Source organism: Paramisgurnus dabryanus, chromosome 2, assembly GCF_030506205.2.
Source record: "Paramisgurnus dabryanus chromosome 2, PD_genome_1.1, whole genome shotgun sequence".
NCBI lineage: Eukaryota > Metazoa > Chordata > Actinopteri > Cypriniformes > Cobitidae > Paramisgurnus > Paramisgurnus dabryanus.
Window position 1 is genome coordinate 26,509,025 of NC_133338.1, and position 27,507 is coordinate 26,536,531.

Below are 27,507 nucleotides of genomic sequence, written 5' to 3' on the forward strand. Positions count from 1 at the left end.
TCACTGATTGGAAATAATTTTTACACGGCTACTGGCTCGTCCATTCGTGGCGCGGTTTTAAATCCGAGAGCTGTACGTTTTGCGCATTCTTTCCATTCTCCAATTCCCAGAGATTGTAATTGTTTTTCTTGAGAAACGCTAAACTTGTCATCCATCTCTTAAAGGCTCTTAAGCTTCCTTGAGCTTTGCGAGAAGTAAAAGGCTCCGCTTGCACTCCACGAGCATAAATCTGTCTTTCTCCCCTTCTGCACCTCTGTATCAGGCAGCAGCCACAGACGCAGATCCCCATCACCACCAGTGCAGGTGTCGTCTACCCTGGTGCCATAACCATGGCGACCACCACGCCCTCCCCTCACATGACGTCGGACTGCTCCAGCGCCTCAGCCAGCCCCGAACCCACCATCCCTGTCATCCAGAGCACCTTCAACATGAAGATGGAACCCGGCACCATGATGCCCAACGACCCAACGGTGAACGGCGAGGATGAGATGGACATGTACGACGACTTTGAGGACGAGCCCAAATCGGACTACAGTAGCGAGAATGACACACAGGAGCCCGTCAGTGCCAACTGAGCTTAAGATTTTTCCAGCGAAGAAATCCCCCTAACAATAGAGGGAATACTGAAGTAGAAGAAAAAAATAACGAACAAATAGAAAAAAAAACTTTTTTCTGATGATATACTTTGGAGAGCCAGCATGCAGATGTGGCTCCCGCAGATTTAACAGCTATTGGTCTTAAGTGTTTCTCCGAGCGTGAAACAATTTGATTGTGTTTTATTTTGGCTTTTTTATTGTTATTTTATTGATTTTGTTTTAATCATGAACAATTTAGGGTATTTACTACAACATTTTGAATAATAGGACTTGACGATTGAAACATTTCATATGAATGCATAGCTCACAGTCTTACCTTAATTCATATGGATTTACACATGTTTTTGTTTTCGTTTTAAAGCGTACATTACTGTTTTCGATGGGGTTCTATATCTCACTCAGGTATGCTGTACCAGCCAACAGCTTGTGAATGTTTTTAATCAGAACTATATTTAAAATGATCAAGACAACAAAACTTCATTTGACATTTCATAATGCGACAAAACTGAAGAAGTCCTTACATACAGGGAAAGCTTAAAACCCCTATTATTATTATTATTATTATTATAATTGTTGTTATATTATTATGATTGATGTTTTAAAAATCCAAATGTGCCAAACATATCATAAGCTTCCTGCTCTTAAATCTTAAAAAATGTAAAGTCTTAAGGGGGAGACCGAACGAGTCTTAGACAATCCTTGCAATGTCCTAAAACCTAAAAAGCCCACAATTCTTGTCCTCTCCATTGACTACCATGTTAAAATGCTCAGGAACTAGGAGTGTCGTAGTTCTCCAGGAGGTTTAATGCAGTGATCGTCTGACCGTCGTCCTCTCCCATCGCTCTAGTTCAGTCTTACCCGCTCTAGCCGTTCTTAATCACAGTGATTGTAATCAGGCCAGAATGCCAAGGGGCCAAATGGCATCCAATCTGCTGATTTGGACAGGCAGCAAAAGGCAGCTTTGGTGCATTACAATCACAAATTGCTGTTGTACAATATGCACACGCACATTTTGCTAAACTCTTTAGCCCTGTTTTCGGGGGCGGAAAGTCTTTTATTTACGCTTAAGTCTTTTGTAAATCTTTACTGACAGAAGATAGTCTTAAAGCAGAGCATGACCTTTTGGGAGCCTGCAATGTGTTCATTATTAAGTCTTAAGAGAACACCCAGTTTATCTGGATTGTTTTGGCCAGTTTTTCAAAGGCTTGGTTAAGAAGAACAAAATTACTAAAACGCTACTAATAGCACTTATTTTGCAATTTTGTCTTCCAAAAGATGAGTAGATAAATGCTACTTGTGTATATAAAGGAAGCTTTGATTTCAGATATGTACTGTAAACTGAATTCTTCTTGTAGAGCACTTGGAACAAATAGGCGCAACAGTCATAAAAAAGCTAAATTTGTATTAAAATGGGTAACCCCCCCCCAAAAAAAATTATTCGGTAGCACCAGCAGTAGAACAGATCTCAGGTTGTTACTGTTTGGAAGGACAGCCAAGACTCGGCTAGCGGTCAGGGCCTCTCGTTTTACGCTTTGGCCCTTCCGAAAGCTCCTACGTGTGCCGTTCACCTCCATTCACCTGACCTCTGCCCAACGCACACCCTGCCTCAAGGGGCTGCCATCTGGCTCCCAGCATTGGCCCATACCCTGGAGAAGGTACCAAACAATGGAGACGGGGCCCATGTGGTTTATTGTGCGCGCTCTCTCTCCATCAAAGTGCGCGGGGAAGGCCGCGGCCAGAAGCAGCCACGAGGTGCTCGCGAGCAGATGGAACAAGTAGATCAAGCTGTGGGGGATTATTAAAATGACTGACGAGTCTGTATCATCTGAAATACGGCATTATTAATGCATGAGTCCCGCTATTTTGCCTTCGCCCTTGAACTTGTCCGTTTCATCCGTAACCCGGAGATTAGAATAGACAAGAAATGTCACAGTGAGGCTGCTGGTCACTGCATTACCTCCAAAGGTACCGATGGCTATCCAGCGCTTATATTATCTCCAAGCAGTCGAAGCATTACTTCTTCTATTTAACGCCCCTCTTTGAAAAGCATTTACTTAAATGGTAGAAGTTTCGAGCACTTCTGTAGAAGCTTGTGTTTGTACCTTTATCAAATTTTGTTTGTTTTGTTTTAGTTTGTTGTGATTTTTACACAAGGTACATGACTGACATCCGTGTTCAGTTTCTTCTTCCCTGCGTTTATTGTTTAAAGCTGTTATATCTGTTTGCTGGTGGATTTGTACGTGATTTGTACATATTTCCTTGACCATGTCAAGCCAGTTCTGTCGGCTGGTGGTAGACATAAGAACTGTTGTTGAGACTGAAACTTGATTGCGCTTGTATAGATGATACAAAAAAAGAAAGAAACGAAACGAAACGACAAGAAAAAGAGACAATTTCAATCTCACACGGGGAGACGATGATTCAAAAGTGTTACAAGCACTGGATATAAATGGTATTTTTATCAATTCTGACTAATGTGAAGCTGTTGTGCGAGAAAAACGGAAAAACCTTCGCGAACAAGTCACCTGTTTGGACTCATGTGAGCACGCCTCAGAGTTGCCAGATTTGAGTCATTTTTCTCTCGACATATTTTTGTTTATTTATGCAATGACACGTGATGAATGAACACTTTGTTTAAGCTCCAGTGCTGCCTAGGGGAGACAGAGCAGCGTACCCGACGGAGAGGCTCGCATACTGAGACACACCGGACTTCAGTAGCACATTTTAATGGTCATGTATGTTTGTGTTGTATATTGTATTTGAAGCTCTCTAGTGCGTATAGACATTTTATTGTATTTATTAGCCATTATTGGCTCTAAAAGTGTCAGTAGAACATAATTAAAGGACAATCAGAGAACAAGAATAAAAACGACGACATTTGGATTGGAGCTCAAAACAAAGTTTCTTTTATTATTATTATTATTATTATTATTAATTTTTTTTTTTTTAACAAATCCTCCATCTCATTACAGATTTTTTTTCTTTGCATTGTAAATATAACATAGGAAAATAGAATTCTATTTTTGTTCATGGATACTTACTGAAGTATAAATTATGTATTTACTTTTTTCTTTTTGTGTGTGTCTGTGTATGTTGTTGGTCATTGTACTTAGAAAAAAATACGAAATCACAAACTGACAATTCACTGTACCTCACGTTGTTGCTGAACTCACATCCCTATTGATTGAGTATAGTAGTGGAGACGCAGCTGAGACACCTGGGCATCATCTGACTCTGATGTGTTTCAATGACGAACCTCGCACTCCAGCCGTTGCATTTTGTCTTTATTCTTTGTTCTCAATCTGTTCTGTAGCAAAGGACAAATCTTGATATTCTTGTACGTTTTAAATGCTGAAGTTTTAATAATTGGTAACGTGCCAAATTTGGATAATTATGGGGCATCCGTTGTGACATATCATACGGCATCATTTAAACAGATGTAAACACGAGTATCCCGGTGCTGAATGGGAAATGGGGATCTGCTTATATTTATTTGATTTTATTCTGCACAATGCAGACCCACTCTGTGCATTGAGGTTTCCATACAGTATTTTGCTCTGTGTTGCTTCATAGTGTTTAATAGAAGATTTGCATTTCATCCATCAGCTACTTATATTCGTTTTCTTTTATAATGCATAACTGTCACTGCCATATTAATTCAAAGTAGGTACAAAAACTGAGGCTTGGGTGTTTCTACTTATCTTACTGTAATGCTTTTTTGCTATGGACTTTTGTGATGTATATTGTGGGATAGTTTTGTTAATTTAATCAGCACAATTCACTGACATGCTGGACTGACGCGCTAGCTGCTGTTCAGATGAGTAAAATTTTCGCCGACAGAGACAACATGCTGTTGTCAATGGTATTTTGCTTTTAGATTTGTGTAGTCTCTCAAGCAACACTGTGTGTGGCTTCTCTGTCGCTAGGTGCGCTCTTATTTTGAATCCCGCTAGCAGCCTGATAACACTTTTTCATTAATTTTGTCTTTTTTGTGTGTGTGTGGAAGTGTGTGTGTGTGTGTGTGTGTGTGTGTGTAGAGAGAGAGAGAGAGAGAGCGGTTTCTCAGCAGGTACATAGACCCATGGCAGGTATTATTGTTTGGGCGTTAGAGATATAGAATAGTATCTGTTGCTGCTTTTGAAAAAAGTTTTAAATCTAAAATGTAAATAGTTTATCATAATATCTTGTACAGTCCAGTGTAAAGTTTTTAATTGATCTTAAAAAGGTTGCCATCACATTTGTGTTCACATTCTTCTTTATACAGTACAGAAGACAGGTATTTGCTAAGGATATTGTTGTTTTAAAAAAAGGTACTAAAAATATTTTTGCTCGGCTTTAGTATGTAAACCAGCAAGTCATTGGTTTCCATGTGCAGTATTGACGTGAGGTAAATTTAATTAATGCTACGTTGTATGTTCAGAGATCAGTCTTCTCTGTTATGGTAGTATTATTATGATCAAATAAAAGAAATCGCCACATTTCGGTGTGTTTAGACACCTTAGTGGCTTGTACAAATATTTAGGTTGTTCTCCCCACAAGCAGCGTTTGGCATATTGTAATGTAACACCATATTCTCAATTCACTGATGTACGATGGCAGGTGAGGGTGTTCCTGCCTGTTTGCTTATTTACCTCAAGAGTTCCTCTTTTTCCTCAAAAGATAGAGTACACGTGCATATGAAAAACTCGTCTCACCATCACTCCATCTTTTGTACTGCTGTTGACACTTACAAATTAAAGAGATTTTGTTTTACATGTTGTGTTTGTGTTTTTTTAATAAATAAAAATATGAATTTAGTGGCATGATTTATTTATCATTTGAAATCAATTTGATATGTAGTGTTTGTTGTGCTATAAGTAAGCAGTAGGTTAATTTACTGCACATGTGCCTAAGCATACATGAGCTGCCATAACAAATACAACGGTTGAATTACAGAAATGTGACCAAAGAGAAAATTAAAACATTTACATAGCTCTGTGTGTTAGTAAGCAAAGAGGTAAACCATACGCAACCAAACAATTTACAGATTATAGCACTTATATACTTAACAGGAATTTTTGTACACATTCCACTAACAGGATTCGCTCGAACGGATAGCATCCGTTTATATTCGTGGTTGTCCTGCTTATTTTACATTTTTTGGAACCACAAAGGTTAAATGCCAGAGCTGGAACTAGACTTTAATAATAATACAATTAATTATAACTTGGTGTCCTACTTACTATGCAGTAGTGACTACAAGAGCATCCACTAAATTCTTAAGTTAAAATTCTGATATAAATAAAAAAATCTGTCCTTGGACAAACATTTATAGGCCAACTAAAATAATTTAGCTATAATTCCAACTTGTGAATAAAGTGTATGTGAAGTGAATAAAGTACTGTAGTGTGTGTTAACTGCTTCAAAAACTGTCTGTAATGGCTGAAATCTGAAATCACACCATACTGTAAGTGTAGTAAAATTTATAAGTAAAACCTGTACACAAAAAATATACTTGAGTATACAAAATTTAAAGAAAATGTGTGTGTACAGGTTTTACTAAATAATTATATAACTTGTAAGGGTGTGTGTCTGAACTCCCCTAAACAACTTCTAACATAGGAAAAGCCCCCACCATAGTAACATCATACTTCTGTATACATTAAGTTTCTGTCAAAAACTCCACTCAAAAACTCTGTAAACAGATCCCACAACAGGGCCTGACTGTTATTTGCCTATTTGACTGTGAATTTGCTAGGGTGTGCTGCCTCTATTAAAAATTATTTAAGAGAGGCTGAGTGAGAAAAGATAAATACACTGATATGCTAAGTGAAACTTTTCACTTACAAGATTTATATATTCATAAGACACTATCAAACATTTCCAAATATGAATTTAATGTTGATATACTTGTTAGTATTGATATACTAATTGTTAGCTTGGTTTTGCAAGAAAAAAGCTGACATTTTTAAAATGACCTTATTGACTTTTTTTTTTAAAACAATATGTATTGTAGCCTTTAAATGCAGTAATAATAAATACATTGTCACACATACACCACAGGTAAAACTACAAATCCACAAATTAAATTACAAATCTAATAATTACATTATTATAACTCTCAGGATTTTTACAAATTGTAGTTACTATAAATAAAGTATATAAATAAAAAATTATTTTTTTAATAAATTATTTTATTTATTTATTGTTTATAACAACAAATAAATGAACAGAATCCTGTCTATTTTAGCTGAACACATGTTTGCATGGATGTAGTTCTGACGTTTTAAAGCACTTTAGCTTAAGCAGGGGTTTTTACATAGTTTAAAAATATTTATTTATTCATTATAGGTTCAATTGCGTATAGACAATAGTGTTGCTCTTTGATGGTCGTTCAAAATCTGACTACTCTGAAAGCAAATGAAAGTAGGCTATTGGCAGATAATATTTACTGTAGGTAATATTTACTGTACTCTGTGGCGATAAAATGCTATGCTAAAGAGGCGTCTGGTCTTATCATACACTGCTTTATTTAACCATGTGTGGTGTGATTTGAAAAGTTAGCTATTCTTGTACCTCACTTTTCCTACTCTGCGCATGCGTGAACAGTAAAGAAACTTCGCGTCACCGCGTGGTACGACCACAACACGACACAGGATTAGTGGAAGGTAAGGCATGGGCAGTATTTCAATTAAATTTATTTTAAATACGTATTTAATTACTTTAGTGTATTTTGTAATTTGTATTTTGCAGGTGTGGTAGAAATAAAATGTAGTTTGTAAATATTTTGAGGGAGTGTAATTAGAGTATTTTAAATACTTAAGAAAACTCACCATATGCTTATCACCATAGTAAAAGATTTTGCCATATTTTTGGACTGATGTTGGCAATGGCACTGTCCAGGTAGATGCACGAAAATCACGTGACACCCTGTAGACCGGGCTCCCCAGAGTAAATGAGTTTTGAACACAGGAGAAGTGGTGGCGCTGCTCCTCTTAAAACGGCATTAAGGTAACGTTAAAGTGTTTTATGAAAAATATACAGTCTACACACACATATTGCACACTGAACGGCATTATAGAGAAAATAATTGTGCCTTATGAGATCAATGCACTGATCATAAAAGGCCATCTTACCTAAAGCGCGGTAACTCCACTGAAATCATCATGCTAAGCAAGCATTCAAAATATAACATCCATCTGCAGTTTTCCCACGTTTTTAAAGGTATTACATATGAGAAATGTTGATACAACGTCAGATTTCGTATAAAATAATCATCAATCCTATTGTTTTTCAAATATTGAATATTGCGCACGCAGCGCGATTCTACTATGGAAAAGGCATATGCGGTCAGGGCAGTTAGTCTCGTGTGTAAAACAAACCCACACATACTGTATTATGATTAATATGATTGATCATATATATTATGATTAATATGGAATTTTTATTTTGTTACGAAAATTTTCCGTCTGTTATTTTCACCCTGGAGGACTAACCTATCCCCAACATTTTTTGCAGTAACGTTATAAAAAAAGATTATTACGATTATTGTGGGAGTATTTTTGTATTTTCAAAATACTAATTACTTGTATTTTATTTTAAATACATTTTTCACATCAGTATTTTGAATTTTATTCTGTTACATTTCATGAGCCAGTATTTGTAGTTTGTAACCAAATTGTTTTTAAAATGTATTTGTGCCCACCTCTGGGTACGATTACTGAATAATACGATATATGAAGCCCATAAAGAGTGGTTTTTGGTACATGGAGCCTAAGTTTGGCTTATGAATAAAATAAGAAAATACAGAGGTCGCCTAGCAATCTTTTACAACTGCTTTAATGCAAGCTAACTTTGACTTGATATTCAACCACCAAATACTACTTGTTTAACAGAGCTGCACAAGCATTGGCCTATTTATATGTTGTTGTTTAAAAACATACATTTAGCTATAAAGATAACGAAAATTTAACAATACGATTTTTTTCTATCCACTATTCTGAACACATTTCTCATGATTCACCTCTCTAAAATTTGCTACAGTAAAATATGCAAATACTTTTAATATGTTAAGGTTTGTTATTACTGGTAAACCACCTTTCTGCTTATTTAATTACTTGTACTGTTCTGCTTTTAGTAAATGAATGATGTTGGAGCTGTAATGTGACGTTATGTACTGGTATAGCGGTGACTACAGAAGAGGGATTACTGTGAATTCATCAACACCATACAGTACATGAAGGTACACGCACGCACACACAGGTTTCCATGTTTTGTGGGGACATTCCATAGACATAATGGTTTTTATACTGTACAAACTGTATATTCTATTCACTTCCCCTAACCCAAACCCTAACCCCAACCATCACAGAAAACTTTCTCCTACTTCACATTTTCAATAAACATAATTCTGTTGGATTTATAAGCTCGTTTCCTCTTGGGGACCTCAAAATGTCCCCACACGGTCACAGAAACACTGGTTTTCCTATCTTTGTGGGGACAATTGGTACCCCACAACGTGATAATTACCAGGTACACACACACACACACACACACACACACACACACACACACACACACACACACACACACACACACACACACACACACACACACACACACACACACACACACACGACATGAAGTCTGGAAAAGTCATATGTTAAATTGTACCTCATTGCAAGCAATGTATTAGGACGCTTTAGCATAAACACACTTTAAGTAGGCTATGAAATCATATATATGTTAGGACATAAAAAGCCTTTCTGCACTGTCAGGGTTACAGTGTTTTTGCTGGCATGGTATAGACCTGTACTGAGGATTATACTATAATATGTATGTTTCAATTAACATTGTATAACAAATATTTAAATAAAAGGAAGCCTGACTTGAAACAATGGTGTACAACAAACAATCCAGTTAGTAGTGGATTAGAAAGTTAAACTTCATCAAATAAAATGATAGGTTGGGAAATATATGACAAAATGCCTTAAAAGGAGTTGTTCACCCAAAAAAGAAACCTTACCATCATGCCATCCAAAATGTATTTGACCTTCTTTCTTCAGATGAACACAAATAAATATTTATGTATATATTTTAATTTAAAAGCCCTCATGTTATCTCATATTGAACTCAATGTGGCGAGGCTCCAAAAAGCACACCCATCCATCACTAATATCCATTGGGATAATATATGTCTTCTGAAGCGAATCAATATGTTTGTGAGACCACAAATGCAAATTTAAAAACAAAATGCAAAATAAAAGCACAAATCCAGTGACAAAATAACAAGCCATAAAACAAAATAACACGTAAAAAAAACAAATCTACATACCTGAAAAGGTAGGAATATTGCGCCAATGGAATGATTACTGCTGATTGGACGACACCTCTGCCAATCAAAACAACTATGTCACTCAACTTTCACTTCTTGGTCTTGACTTTGTTTCAGCCATTACACTGAAAACTCTAATGCTTAATGACAACTCGAAATATTAATGATAAATTGAAGTTTACTTATGTTTATGTATTTAATATCGTATGCTTGTGGTAACATTATTGATTATTTCTAAGTTTTCTATGTTTTCTCATTTTTGTTTTTTTTTTCGAATTTGCTATCTTGTTTTCTAACTTATTTTGTCACTGGATTTGTCGTTGTGTTTTTTTTTTTGACTTGGCATTTTGTTTTTAATTTGTTGTTTTGTTTTGCACTTCTCGGCCACAGTAACTATTCCTTTAAAAAGAATAAATACAGATGTGCATACTATGTGCGGTATTTAAATGTCTTTAAAAATCCCTAAATGTCACAGTTATTCTGCACTGGCATTTTACTTTTGGTGAACTTGAACACAGTTGTGCTATATCCTGTAAATACTGTATAAGCAACATGCATGAAAGCAAGACACAGTGCTCTATTGTACATTTTACACAGTTCAGGTTCATGTAGCCTGTGTAGTTTATGTAATGATTTAATGAGACCAGAAATGGAAGACAAGCAGGCGTAGTGAAGTAGTGGAATCTTGTGGGTAAATCCTTTCAGCAACACATCATGTACTGGGTGGATTGGTTTAGCGTGGGGAAAAACAATTGCTAGTTTCCATAGTTACACATTCATTTCTATACTGTAGAGAAAATGAAAAGAAATATTCAATAATAGCGTTTTTTACTAAGTGCTTAAAAATATAGCTTTTGAAAATTATTCATCATTTACTTTGTAGAAATCAGAACTAATCGGAACTAACCATAATATGTGTTATGTTTGTCATGGGACAAATAAACCTGGCTAAAAGTTACCCTTACCAATTTGACATGACAGGTGTAACCCTTTCACTGGATAATTAACAAACATATTTAATATTAAAGGCGGAGTCCACGATGTTTGAAAAACGGTTTGGAAAAGGAGACGGGCCGACTACCAAAACACACTTATAGCCAATCAAATCAAATCAAATGCCGGGTTGCGTATGTGTGGGGCGGGTCTATCAACAGAAGGTCCAGATTCTATTGGGGTAGGGGCGTGTTTGTTTAGGTGATTTCAAATATGAACATTGGCTTTCAAACATCATGGACTCCGCCTTTAAAAAGATGCATACTGGTATTGATATGAATGGGGGACATTGCAGCGCTCAAAATGTCAGCTCTAGTCCCGCCCCCCAATAAAAAGAGCCAATAGTCAATCGGAATACTCTTATAGAGGGACTTTGGGTATGCGTAATTGTCAGGTCTTGTTTAACTTTTTTTAACAAGATCTGGAGGCGTTCCAAATATGTCTTAAGTGCTATGTCTTAAAGGGGACATTTCACAAGACTTTTTCAAGATGTCAAATAAATCTTTGGTGTCCCTAGAGTATGTATGTGAAGTTTTAGCTCAAAATACCATATAGAAAATGTATTATAGCATGTTAAAGTTGCCACTTTGAACGTGTGAATAAAAATTTTTAGGTGTGTCCTTTTAAATGAAAATAAGGAGCTAATCTCTGCACTAAATGGCAGTGCGGTGGTTGGATAGTGCAGATTAAGGGGCGGTATTATCCCCTATTGACATCTCAGGGGGAGCCAAATTTTAATGACCTTTTTTTTACATGTTTGCAGGGAACGGTTTACCAAAACTAAGTTACTGTGCAAGCTCTGATGTTAAAAGCACCATGGTTGTTGCAGCATACAACTTCTTCTGTCGTCTTCATGTTTGTTTTTGACTTGATTACTTGCGTCACCCCCTGTTGTTTCAAAGAATAGTGCAACAGCGAGCGCGTCATCAATTGTAAATGCCTCGTTCGTTTGTTCAGACGCGTGCATGATCAGCGGAGGCTCATGTTGCGGACCAAAGCGCGAGTATAAACAAAGCTTCGGGTGCTGTTTCTTCATACAGCGCGAGCTGCCTGCTCAAAGGCAGTCACGTTTTATTCACACAATGCAAGCTGTGCGCTTAAAGTCGGGTGCTGTTTTTTCAAACAGCGCGAGTTCACTTTTTCTTCATACAGCCGAGCGGTGTGCTCATAATTAAAGTCAGGTGCTGTTTTTGAATACAGCGCCAGCTCACTTTTACTTAATAAAATGCGAGATGCACGTTTATTCAGGTGATCTTCTGACCAGCCGGCCGGTGGTGCGTTTCCGGAACAACGACATAACTCGCTGCTGAACCAACATAGTACGATGCATAGTTGGATAAACGAAAGCATAGTAACTTTGTCGCACATTCGTCGTTTGAACCATGTTGGTTTAACAACATAGTTGATGATGTCACGTGGGAGGTGAAGTACTAATGAATCTGTGCAAATCGATTTAATGTCAGATTATTGCTGTAAATAACATATAGTGCATCGGAAGACTGATTTTGTTATTGTGATTTAGATATCTGTTGTTTATTTTTTTAGATATTTCATTTATGCGCAAGTTCCCTCTTACGTCAGTCCTCCCAGGGATTCCCCAGGGTCTTAAAGCTCGTAGGATTGCGCACATGCACAGTTTTCAAATGCAGCGCTTCAATTCTGCTAATAAAAATAAAGACATAAAATAAAATGTTTATATATTTAGAATGATGGATATAGAATGTACTATTTTTTTGCTTATTTTGTTCAAAAGCATAATCAACGTATATCTACATATTATAATAACAAGGAATGATCCTTCTAACGACAGGTGAAGAGCTGTCGTTCAAACCACACAAGTTTGCGATGCAGCTTGCGAATTTTCATTTGAACTATGGTTTTGGGAAACACCACATCCTTGACCTTCGTCAGTAACGATGTAACTTACGACAGTAGTTGGCTAACGATGCTTTTGGAAACGGACCCCAGCTTGGTTAAAAGCACGGAAGCAAAAACGCAAACGAACGCTGGCTAATAAAGGTTTAATTTCCTTTTATTTAAGTGAGTTTGTATTTAATTGTTGTTGGGTTTTCATACAAATAGTAATGAACCACAAGCATCTGTTTTAAAGTAAGGGGGAAATCCAGGTTTTTATTAGGCTACGATAACAACGCATGTATATCACCACTTTCATATTATAATGGCTTATTTATTTTGTTAATAACAAATCTTAATATTCATCAAGGTCTAAAGCTGAAGATTAAAATTAGTTTATTGATCTGTAGCAAAATTCTCAGCACGTCCCTGAAGACTCAGTTAATTTTGTTAATTGATATTTTGACATTTAAAGATGTTTTACTATTAACTATTTTATTTAAGGCTTAAGAGATCTAAATAAAAAATATTATATTAGTAAAACTCTGTAGTAGTGTGTGGCTTTTGCACTTTTAAAAGTACACTTCTAGATGAATACCCTAATTTAGTGCCTTTTTTAGCTATAATAGGTGAAAACATCTAATTAAGTGAATATTTATATTTTATCTGATTAATCAAAAATAATCGCCCGATATATGCATATCATGATAATAAGCTCGTTCTAAGTTTGTTATGATAGTTTCTCGTTCTAATCTGCACAAGCGCTTATCATTGGCTACACTCGCTACTCAGGAGTGGTCATTGATATTATATGTTACTAGGCCTATTAAAAGGAGTTAACATTATGTAAACCCTTCAAATACAACTTTAAACCCAGCAGATGGTTTGCCCACTCATTGATTTTTTTTTTGGCTCCATCAAAATAAGCCAAGGTTAGATGAGACAATCTTTGTACCCATGACATTTTTCTTAATCACATTATGCAAGTGTACAGAGGCTATTCTTAATGTATATGCGCTCCTGCTGACGGACTGCAGCATCTGCCAGGAATAGAGAGGAAGTCCTGTTGGATATCAAGCCTTCCAGACTGCATGGGTTTTTTCATCTTTTGGATTCCAGCCACTAGGATCTTTCTTATTTTTTCTCTCAGTTGTACCTCTTCGACACGGATCGGTGTGATGAATAATTGCTTTTGAATAATTGCAGAATTTTTTTGTAATTGTGCATAACGTAAATCCATTCTTAGCGAGGCATGGGAATGAAAGTGAGGTGAAAATGAGCATAAACATGCTGTCACTTTCTATACAGTTCTAATGGTTCCTGTGCTATGTCACGGCTTGTGATGTGTGACTGGGCATTAAAAAGTAGATTATCAGCCCATATCTTTGAGTAACTGTTTTGGCATTAATAGAAAAAACGTAACTCTAGTAGAGAGGCAGACTGTACGTCATCATCAAATAGTTTTTGCCATGGTAGAAAAAAGACACGGTTCTGGAATAGAACTTATTTCGAAACATTTTTGGAAAACCATTTACGTTATCCTTTTGTTATCTTCATCAATCATTTTTGTCCAACGCTGGAGTGCACAGTAAGCTCGTTCCCCCGAGAGCATGCGTAAAATAACCACATTTTAACTGCGGTGTGTATAATAGACGCCTGTGTCAGCTCTCTGCTGCTGAAACGTCCCGCGGTAAATGGAAAATTAGACATATATTGCTGCACAATAAATCTTATTGTAATTCACAAAGCTTGCATTACAAATCGTTGGCCCTGAGAGCAGGCCTGGCATTGAATCCTGCCCTTGTGTTTCTCTGGGCGTATGTGACGTTTTCATTTGAAATAGGACGTGATCATTCACATTTTCACTGGAGCTGGGTTTTCTGACCCATACTTCCTTGCCTGAACCAGTGGTAGGATGAAAGCGAGGGAGTCTGCAGTAGGTGGGAGTGTTCGTAAGCACAGGGACCGATGTTGCAGCCTGTTTGGATGAACTGTCAGAGTGTTAGTACAAATATGTAGGTGTTTGGGCTGCAAATAATAATTAATACTGTATTGCTGCTTGGAGGCGACAGCTCTGTTATTTCACGGCCCTGATGACTAAACATTGGAGGGAGTCGTCTGGAACAATATTTTACTGTTCTGGAAGTGGCGGCTCCTCCTGGGTTCCGTGCGATTGCCACTGAGTCCAGTGAATCAGTCAGGGAGGGCTGTTTCCTTGAACCCAGCTGCTATTTATCTGATTTTCTCATTAGACTTGACTCATGCTTCATTGTAGAGCTTTTGGCGGAAGCTATGCAACGCTTAAGCGTCGCACTTTAGTAACTGTTTATACGTGTGCTTCGATGTATGGCTTTTATTTACCTTCCGGGCCCGAGTGCCATTCAACAGATGTTCAAGCCCTGAAATACCTTCCTTTTTTATTTAGAACAGTTTGTTTTTGACATACTTTTCAGCGAGTTGGGCCGTGCGCCCTGTTGCTATTCAGCTCTGGAGTGTGTTGAATTGCAGGGGGAGAGTGCGACACAAAGAAGGCTCGTATTTATGTAGTGTAACACAAAGTGCAGATTCTTGGAATTTCAGTGAGCACCTGAAAAGATGCGTGGGTGAAATTGTCTTCGAAAGTAGTAACCTTTTCAAATGTATCTGTCATAAAGGTTGTAAAGTGTGATTTACGGCACCAGTTTGAGTTGGTAGCAGCCTCCACTATAGTCACGTATATACAGTAGTACATAATGTACGTATGGACAGCTCAGAGCCGGGGCCATTTTTAATCCTTGGAGGTGAAGGACTCGAGGAATCTTGCTAATTTCACAGATGGTTTAAAATGGATTAGTGTGGAGTACCAGCATCCCGAGATGTGCGGACCCACCAGGCTTTCTGTTCCTCTGCCAAAACTCTTCTCCGTGCTCGCAAGTGCCTTCCAAAAGTCCTGCAAGGTTAAACTCAAACTTTAGCATTTCTAAAGCAGCGCCTAATTTGTGATACTTCACCTCTGCCGTCAAGCCCCCCGTGTCTGTTGGCGATCATCTGCTTCTGATTGATAAGGACACCTGTTATTCGGTTCACTAAATACCAAGACCCGCCATTATACTCGCAATTAGGTTTCGGTCTCCCATTGGCCGCAGTTGCCAGATGTTGCGCGAACCTCATTTTTGCGGCATTTCTCCTGGTTTCGTTTCAGGTTCAGTGCATTCTGGCAATGATTACATCCATCCAGTCGCAGTGGGAATCAAATTATTGTTGTATCCAGACACCTTGATATATTATTCACACCGGCTACAAAAAGAGAGCTCAGAGTCTTTTTGCTTTGAGAATGAGATCTTTGGCTTTCCATCCAAACAATAACTGCGAGCACAAAGGTTTCTTCGCAGCGTGAAGCCTCATGCACAAAACCGTGGGCTCACAGGGCCATCTTTAATTGTTTAACTTCTCTCTCGCCCCATCAATCGCTTGCTTCAGCATGCGTGAAAGCCAAGTTACTGAGATGGGGGAAAGGGCCTGAGAATGAAAAGGACATTGAAGGAGCCGGTGTGGTGTGTAGCAGAGGCCAAACCCGCTGACAGAGCCATCGCAGACCCATGGAGTCCAGACACAACTCTGGACGAGCTCAAAGAGCTCAGCTTGGAGTTAATGTGGGAACACAATAGGCCCTGGTGAAAAACTCAACATGTTTTTGTTGAACTTGTCATTCGGCAGTGCATAGCTGGAAAGAAAGCCTAGGAACCGTCTGAATGTTTTTGTGCTCTTCTAATGCACCATATTTGGGTCAGCTTTCACAAGGCCTTTGTTTGAGGACTTCTAACAATGGCAAAGACGTTTTCCGAGTGACATACACGTTCGCCCTGTCCAAACCCTCTTGGACCTGCCCCATCCGTAGCAAGTCTCCAAAAAGCTGACCTCATGGCACTCCGGGATGCCATAAATCAGATCTTTTCATCAACTATCTCAGAGGTCTTCACAGAACATGTCATTCTTAAGAAATGGTAGAATTTCTTGCCTCATCCAAGAATTGTTGTGAGGGAATTTTGGGAATGGGTGTTACCTTGGGAAAGTGCCATAGGATTAAAGTGAAAATGTTCTTTGTTGACATCTGAATTTAAGTTGATATTTTCTCAACTGGGTAAGAAGGGTTGCACCCAACATACTTTGTTGAGTTAAAGTTGTAGAAAAAAAATGATTGACTGTGTGTGTATGCAGTTAGCAGTTACCATAAATGCATTTGTTATGCTTTATTTTTCTGTCTGTCTTTTCCCCCCTTCGCTCGTCTTTGAAAGCATATTTGTGCGTTCACTTTAGGATTCAGTCACATGTTTCGAATTTCTAAGCATGGTTGTTGGGCACATCCGTTTGCTAAATGAACTTTTGAAGAATCTGTATAGGGCAATATTTCACAAAATGTAATTTTACATACTGTTTCACATCATTGCATTCCCTCAGTGTATTTATCTCTGAAAGCATTTGACTGCATTTCTTTTGGGAAGAATGAATACGTAATGGAAATTTAAAAGCATCTTCACTCCCTCTGCTTTTTTGAAGAATTTAGAAAAATAAAGGTTCCTATGAAGGCATGTGTTATTATCTCAAAACCATCACTCAGCTCTCTCATGCATATGTCAATTACTCAACCCCACCTTTATGAATATGTAAATCTGCTCAGAATGCCTCATTAATTAGTAATTCATGCATTTTTCACAGCCCCAGTACATTTCCAATGGAGGATGATGAATTATCAGTTATTACATCTAAGATATCTGTTTCTTTTAGTAAATCACTCGTTTTTGAAAATCTCATCCTTAAAGGAAGTGTTGCTGCTGTTATTCCCACACATTGACTGCGAGTCTTCTGTTAAAAACCAACATTCAGATTTTGTAGTTGCCAGATTGTTCCCTAATTTACTATAGAATATTTGAGGACTTAAATGCACATTGACCCAGACTAACTGGCCATATAAAGCCAGAATCAGTCGACCTGTGCTACCAGTTAACATTATTTAATACATCAACACTTATCTTTTTTTCTGCGTTTTTTTTTTTTTTTTAATCCTTCTGTGCATTAATTAATTTAGTCTTATTTGTCTTAGATAATCGCATGAATCAAACAGATTGTGTTTGCTTATGGGACTGGGATACTTGCACAAGGATAAACAAAGACATGGTTTTGTTGACCTTTGTTTACTTTATGTCCCTCTGTGCATTCGCATGTAAAATGATTTATATTTCGTTTTTTTTTTTTTTTGGAGGAGTCACCACCTCCCCCGGTGAAATCATAAGCATTTTCTGAGACCGGAGCACAAGGGACATTAGCCACAGAGGATCTGGTGTGTTGGCTAAAGCACATTCCAGAAGCATGAATTTAACATGAAAGACTGAAGAAGAACGTGAGGTCGTGGTGCGTTTCTTGGGATTACAGTCTTCATAGATGCAGCCACTTTGTTACCACCTCCCCACTGACTTAGAAATATATTTATGTAAATGCCAGGGTGACACTTTAATGTAAACACGGGTGTGATCTGGGGGGAGGGTGTCTAGGGACCCGACAGAGCATTTAATACGAGATTACAGTGAAACAGAAAAAAATAGTTATGATGATCATTTCAAACCGTTTTACAAACAACAGAATGTTTAGTCTCTTCTTTCACACCTTTTTAATTGTTTGCATTTTTAGTAGATTACGATTTGACACAACTGAATCTCATCATCATAAAACCCTATTTTCTTTCAATTACTGCCATTATAAAACTTTAATTCTGTTTATATTCTGACATAAACATTTATTTTATAATTTTTGGTAAATGCTCAAATCAAACCCATTGGTTGTATTGTTTAGATTTTTTTTTATCATGTACAGTATTTATACTAGACGACAGATGGGTTGTTGGCTTCGAGGTGGACATTACTTTTATGATTATGGTGATCTGTTTTACTTAAAGATGATAAGAAAAGTACTATCTCTATTGCTGAGGTGTAACCCACTGGACTGGGTGTATTGTTACCCTGAACTACTTTTAAGAATGCGCTGTTGGTCCCCCTTGCCATAAGTGGCAAGCTATTCAAAATGGGGCTTTTATAAATTGACAATTTACTGGCCTTTTTCTGTAACAGCACTTACGGGGTACTGGCATCTTCTTCCTTTCCAGTGTCATTTTCCTTTTTCGTTTCTCAACCCTCCTCTTTAATCATAAATGTAAGTACTATTATAAAAAGTGCCAGAATTACTGTTGTTATCTTCCTAGAAATCCAACACACATTTTGCACGTAAATCAAACCAAACATGTTTTCGGATTGTGATAATCACCATGCAGGCACGCTGCTGAAAGAAGAGATTTTTAATATTTATGTACTGTTTCCTTGAAGTAAGGGAGTGTCAGTTTTTTCAACTTTAAATACATTTGAATATTAATAATATTCATATATTTGTATTTAATTAAATAAAATGTATTTATTAAATATCTTTAGTATCAGTTTCTAAAATATTTTCATGCAGTAGTTTATTTGTTTTATTAATACAAAATGCCTGTGAGTTTGAAGCGGGTGGAGTGGGATTAGTTGGGGGTTTCTCTTTCCTATATTTGATTGTGGGATTGCATCTGAAAAGATTGACACGCTAATAAACTGATTTTAATTAGACACACTTTGAAATGCCCCGTCTTACTCCAGCCCTCCATCCAGCCATTCGGGTTACTATTGGCTTATTAAATCATTTGCCGCTCCTGGGTGATCTCCTTTTGAAACCAAGCCTGACCCTCCAGGCACAATTTATTTTATTTCAAAAATTATTTTTACCAGCAAATTTTGCATCAGTTCAAGGGAATTATAAATCATTATTACACAGGCAGACACTTCAAACATTTTGTAAAAAGCTTTCTGAGCGATGAGGCTTCAAAGGAGGATGCTCTGCCTTGTGACGGCTTTGCTGGCGTGGATCCAGTCATTAATACCCTGCGTTTTTCCTATGCAAATGCTGTAAATGAGTTTCTTTAAGTACACAAGGGTTATTAAACACCTTTGTTTAGACCGGGAGGAGTTGCATTATCGATATCATATTACAGGAAATGCCAAAAGCTTTTGGTGATTAAAACCACCACAATGCAACGGGAGCTCAGCGAGAATCTGGCGTCTGCCTGAACCTCATAAACATAAGTCTGTAGACAGCATCACCTCCCTGCTGTAAATCGCTCATGTTGTTTTCTAAGGGTGAAAACATGTCAGTCCACAAAAGACAGTTCTGTTGAAAATGATTTGCTCTTAGCTCATCACCACATATCTTGGAAATATGTACACGTAAACCTCAGAAAACATATGTGCGCATAACCTGGCCGTGAACATAAGTGTGTTTTTCTTGCTTCTGAAAATGTTCTGCCACTTATCCTTTATTCTGCGGTTTTCCCGTTTTTATTCATCACCGCTTACTGTACGAAATATACAGTATATACTGTACTTCAACTGTGATGTCCTTGATCGGTTTAAACGTGCGTCTCTTGTTTCATCTCAAACACATTGTTGCAGCCTGTAATAGACATATGGGTGAATGGATAAAGGCAAACAAATAAGCCTGACAGTCTTTATGTTGGCAGATTTGACAGTCTTTTTCCATTAAGACCTCACTTTAGAATAAAGAGGAAAACATGTCAGCATGCTCATTTACAAGTTACTCAGTGTCCACTGTGATATCTTTATCAGGCATACATTAACATCTTTATATACACCCACATATTCAGTTCAATATAAATGGTCCTTGCTTAGTTCAAAACAACACAGTAAGTAATTTTTCAAAGGATTTGAAATGTGTCATTTAATTGACTCCCCGCTTCATGACTGTTTATTTAGAAAAACTGCTGTCTTTCATGTTTGTGGTTTTCTTGCTGAATAGTGGCTTGGGACTTTGGCTTTAGTAACAGCAAAATCCATTTAAGCTTTATTGAAAATAACACTTTAACTTTTTACGTGAAGAGTTTTTAACTTAATAAGTGTTTCATTGGATTTGTGGCTTAATTTTCAAAGTGTAAGAAATGAGTAGACTTAAAATTCTTCCTAGTTGTTGCTTCCTCTCTTTGTGGGCAAGTGCTGGCTATGGTCTGTTTTGTATTAGGCCTCTGGTTTTAAAGTAGTTTACTGAATGGCAGTGTGATTTTCCAGCGCCTCCCTCTTCAGGGCCTGTTTCGGTAAAGACGTCATGATATGCGGTTGTAGTCCTATTAGAGTGCCATCGGCCCACTTATCATCACAGTTTATTCTGATTTGCTTACCCAACCGTGAGCATGCACCATTACGATGTAAACTGTTGCATTGTATTTTATTCTCTTGATTTGGACGCTGCTGAAAAATGTTAATGTTGAGGTTTGTTTTCCAAAATTTCCAGTTATGCTAGAAATGGGATAGATTAATTCAACTAATCATGCACCAGTGGCTTTTCTTCCTAGGGGCGCAAATTCAAAATATGAGTGTTGTGTGTTGCTCGTCATTTCAAAATATGTGTTTGTTGCATCATGTGAACCATGTGCATCATGCATCTTGTCAAAATACGTGCCTGCTGCACATGGGTCGAAAGGAATTATGACAAAGGAGACGCTCACGTTCACAAAATACTCACTTAACAGAAAATTCTGATTAGACATGAGATTAGGGCTGGGACAACGTGTCGACGTAATCGACGACGTCGACGCAAAAAATACGTTGAGTAGTAGCAACGCGAGTGGCTCCAGTCCACGCCGGCTTCACAGCAAGTGTGAGCAGTGCGTAAGCGGCGCATGTTTTTTCAGAGCTCATGTTAACAAGCATGCACCCTGCCGCATGAGCAGCGCGCGGCTCTGTAGCAACAGTGCTGCAATCGTTTCTGCGTGGGTTCTGCTGCGCTGCTCAAGCTCATTTAAAGTGCTTTGTTTATGGTTTAAATGCTCGTTGATTGACGCGAAAGACTGTCATTTTACCATAAAATCATGAATGTGATGCCAAGTGTGTTTTAAACAGAGCAATTTAACAAAAAGCAATGAAATATGTAAAAACACACTGTTGCCAGAAGACTGCGTTTTCATTCACTCTCTGTACAGCAGTAAATGAGTACTCATCTATCTTAATAAACTTAAGAGAAAGAGATTTAATAATGTATGTGCTTCTTAAGTTTAATTGTGTTTATATCTGTCATTACATGGACTAGAACAGCACGAAAACAATGTGGATTAAACAAATCAAGTTATAAAAATTACACTGTGTGACCATCAAAAGGCACATTGAAGAGGTTTTGCTCATAAATGCATGCAAAATAAAGTCATTTGAATTTAAGATTTTTATACTGTTACTAAACAGCACAGAATGAGCTGCAAACGCTTTATGAAATGCTACCTCTGACTAAGAATGCATTATTTTGCACTTGTATAGTCTTTTTTTATTTTGAAATGTCAAGAGCAATCAACATATTTTGAAATGTTTACATTCAGATATGTAAATCAACATGTATAAATTGCTATTAGTTAATTAATGGGGAGATAATCGATAATCGAATCGAATCGAAGTCGAATCGGACTGATAAAATGAATCGTTAGATTAATCGATGCATCGAAAAAAGAATCACTAGATTAATCGTTTGAAAAATAATCGTTTATCCCAACCTTACATGAGATTAAGAAAGTGTCACTTTTATCATAAACCCTTTAGATGCAGTGTGCAGCAGGCACTTATTTTGACATGTCACATGATGCACATGGTTCACATGATGCACATGGTTCACATGACGCGCCGAACATATATTTTGACATGACGAGCAAGACACATGACGGGCTAAATACATGTTGTGACGAGCTTCGCATTAAGCTCTCTTTAAGTATGTTAACATGCACCTATTTTCGGTAATCCAGATTAATTCAATTTAAAGAATTGGAGATAATGAAATGAAGAGTTTTGTTGCAAAACGAGATAACTCTGTATTTTTTTTTTTTAATTTTCAGAAATCTCGTTTTTTTAATTGTGCATTCCAATTAATATCAATTCAACTGCAGTTGGTTAGTTTTGATTTAAACCTTCATAACTTAAAAAATACATCTAAGTAGCACCATAAGTAAGCAATAAGGTATGAGTGGCTGTGCTGTATTGTGAATAAGTAACGGCTGAAGGGCGTTGTTAGTAACGACGCGAAGCGAAACTCTTCAAATATTGTTCACTGTGTATGTTTCTTAAACTTTTGCAATCTGATTATATCTGAACAAATGCACAGTGTCTGACATTGAATTTTGACCAAACAGAGAATTGCAGGAAATGACATCGACACTTTGCTTTTGTAAATTTTGCCATGTGAATAGCGAATCCGCCATGGTGCAAGTGCAACTGGCTTTTAAAGGGAATGAAAAATGAGACTCTGATTGGTTTATTGCAAGTTACGGCCAAAACACACAATTTTCAGTGAGAGAATAGGTGAAACCCTTTTGGACCATGCGCCTGGCGACTGTATTTTCCTTCGTTAAACTAGCAAAAGTGCATTCAGAAATGCCCTAAGTGCACCTGTGCTTATCAGATCATGCACTTAGATCATTAAAATAGAATCCTTATTCTTATTGTTCTATAGTTTGGTGATGTGTTGTTAAATCTGCGTTCTCTTGAATATATAATATCTTTATATTTTTATGACATCTCTTTTTTTATTGTGGCTTTAAGCTGACTGGTCAAATAAGGAAACAATTACAAGACGTTGGCTAGGGAATTGCTTCAATTTGCCAAATAGATTTATCTTGATCCATATCGTGGTGAAAACATTTGTGGAGCTTTGCCGATTCATTAATTGGAAACGTATGATCTCTGAAGTTTATACTTAAGCATAACATTCAGATTTCTGCACAGCCTGTTGTCATTTAAACTCTTTTCAATGTGGTTTTGTTGTTATTTAGCTAAATCTAAAGGATCTGAATCAAATTTATTGTTTCAGTATTAAAAATAATAGTTTGAATTATGGTTATACTTATTATACTTGAATACTTATTATTAATTTGCCATAGCATTACCAATGTGATTTTTTTATTTCTGTCCTATGTAAAGATATAATATGTATGCAATCTAAAATATATGAAATTTAGTTCCTTACCAAAAAGTTGCCATTATATAATTATGCTCAAAGCTAACATTCATCCTCTGCAGTATTCTCAACTCAGTTGTAGTTTCTACACATATATTTGCATGCAGATGAGTAAAGTACACTATTTTAGTCATTTGAAGTTCACCAGCAGTACTACTGATCAGTAGAGGCTCACCTGCGTGCAATGTCATAAAAGATAGCACTATTAGAACTGAATGACTGGCGTCTTTTAAGCCTCAGGAAGGAGTGCTTTCAAAACCACTGTGTCTGTGAACCTTACCACAAAACTTTCATTTCAAAAGACATTCGTTATCATTGATGTGGCATGATGCCATGATTCTATTGCACTCTGCGAGGTAAATCACTGTTCATCTGGTATAATCTCTGTTAAATTTCATCAATTAATAACGTACAAATCATGTATAAAATGTAGTTGGCACAGTTTTTATTGAAGATGCAAAATAAAGTTTATTCTCTGGGGAAAAATCAATGCACATATTTTGTTGTAAATTCATGACCAATGTTATTGGTTGGCACAGTGGTAACAAGCTTTATTTTTAAGCCCCAAATGGAAATAATAAAAGACCAATTCAATATGTTAGATGTAATATAATTAGTATGATAATGCTTTTCCCATTTTTATTAAATCATTCACATATTCAGGATTTGGAGTGGTTCAAATTGTATGTGCCAAAAGTAAGAAGCAGACATTCAAAATCAGTAATGCTTAAAAATTATATCACTGCCCTGTTATACTGTATGTACATATGTATACATTTATTATATACTGTATGTATTATTTATGTATATATTTTAATATAAAAATATATAATGTATAATATAATTTAAAATTTCTGATCTGGAATGATTGATCTTACTTTAGACTTAATGTTCAGTCCTTCCAGAAAAACGCTGTTTTTTGTGATTGTTGCGGGCAAAAATCCTTGATCTTGCAGGACGTTTCTTAAAAAATGCGATGAATATGCAATATATTTATGCAATTTTATGTGATGAAATGATGAACTTACGGGAACTTGCAAAAACTGCGGGCACTTGCAAAAACTGTTTGCAGCTTTTGCAGCTTTTCAATGATGTTCACGTCACATAATCACGTCACTTCATAACGTCTCGGTTACGTATGTAACCCTCGTTCCCTGAAGGAAGGGAACGGAGACGTCACGTCGTGACCGACGAATTGGGAACTCGCTTAGAGAGACCAATCTGCTTCGTACTCTACTAAAACGCCAATGAACTTGGCATTGAGATATTTGCATAATGCTGGCGCCGCCCCGCCAGGTGCGTATATAAGCCACAGGTGCAAATATGGAAATTAGCTTCATTTCGCTGAGAAAGCCGGAAAGTGTGACCGGCCGATAAACAGCAGGGAGCAGCCCTGTGGCGACGGGACGTGACGTCTCCGTTCCCTTCCTTCAGGGAACGAGGGTTACATATGTAACCGAGACGTTCCCTTTCAGTCGGTCACTACGACGTCACGTCGTGACCGACGAATTGGGAATCCCTACCAAAACGCCACTGAGGGCTGACCTCTTCCAGTGTCTGCGTAAAGCCCTCCGGTTCCACTTAAGGATAAGGAGAATTAGGTTTTAAGGCAGAAGGCCGGGCACTAGATGTTCCTTTAACCCCACAGTAGTGCTAGCGACTGGGAAGCGCCCTATCTGAGCGGTATAGGGACGCTGCGGAAGCCACCGCCCCGTTAAGGGCTATTGGTGGGCGAAAGTCAACCGTAGTTGAGGTATAATGACAGCCGTGGCTGTGTAAGCAAAGCAGTGCTCTGCTGAGGGAAACGTGGGCTAGTAGGATTAACCCCACGGAAAATACTCACAAAGGAACCCGGTGGGACGCAATGTGGATGCCCGAGCCAATCACAGGTTCGCGAGGATGCAGCTAGTGAGAGGCTGGCAGCGGATGCGCCGCAACATCAGGCTGCCAAAGCAGCGGAGGAAGGCAAAACAAATTATTACGCGTTTTTGCCTTGATGGCCTTCCATACTGAGCTCAGTTTGGAGCAGCAGTCGGAGGCTGCAAGCCGACCTGCGAGCCTGTTCTCTGTGCTTCCCCTAACGAGGAAAGGGCACGAGAGGAGACAGGCTCGACACGAACACTAAAATCTAATGAACGTATTAGGTGTCGCCCAACCAGCAGCTCTGCAGATGTCTGTTAGCGAGGAACCACGAGCGAATGCCCAAAATGAGGCAACACTTCTAGTAGAGTGAGCTCTCAAATTAAATGGACAAGGAATGCCCTGCAGATTATAAGCAAGGGCGATAGTATCAACTATCCAATGAGACATCCTCTGCTTAGTGACAGCTTTCCCTCTCTGCTGACCACCATAACAAACAAAGAGCTGATCTGAGGTCCTAAGGCTTTGTGTGCGATCCACGTAGATGCGTAACGCTCGTACGGGGCAAAATAAAGCCATGGTTGGGTCTGCCCTCCTACGGGGGGCAGCGCTTGCAAGCTCACCACCTTATCTCTGAAGGGAGTGGTGGGAACTTTGGGCACGTAGCCTGGCCTGGGTCTCAGTGAGACAGCAGGACCAAACTGAAGGCACGAATCGTCAACAGAGAATGCATGTAAATTCCTTACTCTCTTCACGGAGACCAATGCTAGCAGGGTCAGAGTTTTCATTGACAAAAACTTCAGACTCGCAGACTGCAAAGGATCGAACGGGGGACCTGTAGGGCTTCAGCACCATGGACAGGTCTCAGGAGGAATAGAGGGAGGGCGCGAGGGGTTTAGCCTGCGAGCGCCTCTTAAAATCTAATAACCAAATCATGCTGGCCGACTGATCTGCCGTTAATAAGCGAGTGATGAGCAGAAATAGCGGCGATATCAACTTTAATGGTGGAGGGTGACAGCCTACCATCTAACCTATGTTGAAGATATATAAAAGCACAATGTTAAGCATTCTCTGGGGTCCTCGCGTTGCGAAGAGCACCAGGTGACGAAAAGGTTTTCATTTAAGCGCGTAAGCCCGTCTTGTGGACGGTGCTCGTACCGCGTCGATGGTGTTAGATACCGCTTGCGATAAATCACCTAAACCTTGCGCGCACTCAACGACCATACATGGAGATCCCACAGGTCGGGGCGCGGGTGCCATAATGTGCCCCTTCCTAAAGAAAGAAAGTCCTTTCTAGGGGAATTCGCCAGGGAGGGGCTGTCGCGAGGAGCATTAACTCTGAAAACCAATTCCTGGTCGTCCAGTATGGGGCGACTAACGAAAGGCTCTCCTCGTCCTGCCTGACTTTGCACAGTGTCTGTGCAATTAAGCTCACTGGAGTGAATGCGTATTTTTGCGTCCCCCGCGGCCAGCTGTGTGCCAATGCATCCACGCCGAGGCTGCCCTCGGTTAGTGAATAAAAACCGGCGACAGTGGGTATCGTCCGGCGACGCAAACAGATATATCTGCGCACGACCAAACTTCTTCCAAATTAGCTGGACCGTCTGGGGGTGGAGTCGCCATTCACCGGGGCGCGCAGCTCGGGAAAGCGCGTCTGCCGCTGTATTGAGCGAACCCGGGATGTAAATGGCACGAAGGGACCTCAGATGCTTCTGACTCCAAAGGAGGAGATGACGAGCGAGATGCGACAGGTGACGAGAGCGCAAAACCGCCTTAACGGTAAATAACGCAACAGTCGCAATGTTGTCGGTGTCGGCTAATACATCCTTCCCT

General features: G+C 38.4%; 2 protein-coding genes across 16 annotated transcripts in view; one reads left to right on the forward strand and one right to left on the reverse strand.

Moving 5' to 3' along the window:
- The window catches only part of sox6 (SRY-box transcription factor 6), a 204,390-nt gene extending 199,042 nt beyond the window's left edge, over window positions 1-5,348 (forward strand). For 14 of the 15 annotated variants that reach the window (XM_073812455.1, XM_073812435.1, XM_073812450.1 and 11 more), the window contains one exon: window positions 263-5,348. In XM_073812455.1, the coding sequence (XP_073668556.1) occupies window positions 263-575 (313 nt within the window). In that variant the 3' untranslated portion in view covers window positions 576-5,348. The remainder of the gene's footprint in view (window positions 1-262) is intronic. The other variant, XM_073812454.1, reaches the window with a different exon arrangement.
- Window positions 1-27,507, reverse strand: part of nucb2a (nucleobindin 2a) — a 572,456-nt gene that overhangs the window by 374,739 nt on the left and 170,210 nt on the right. The window lies entirely within an intron of this gene.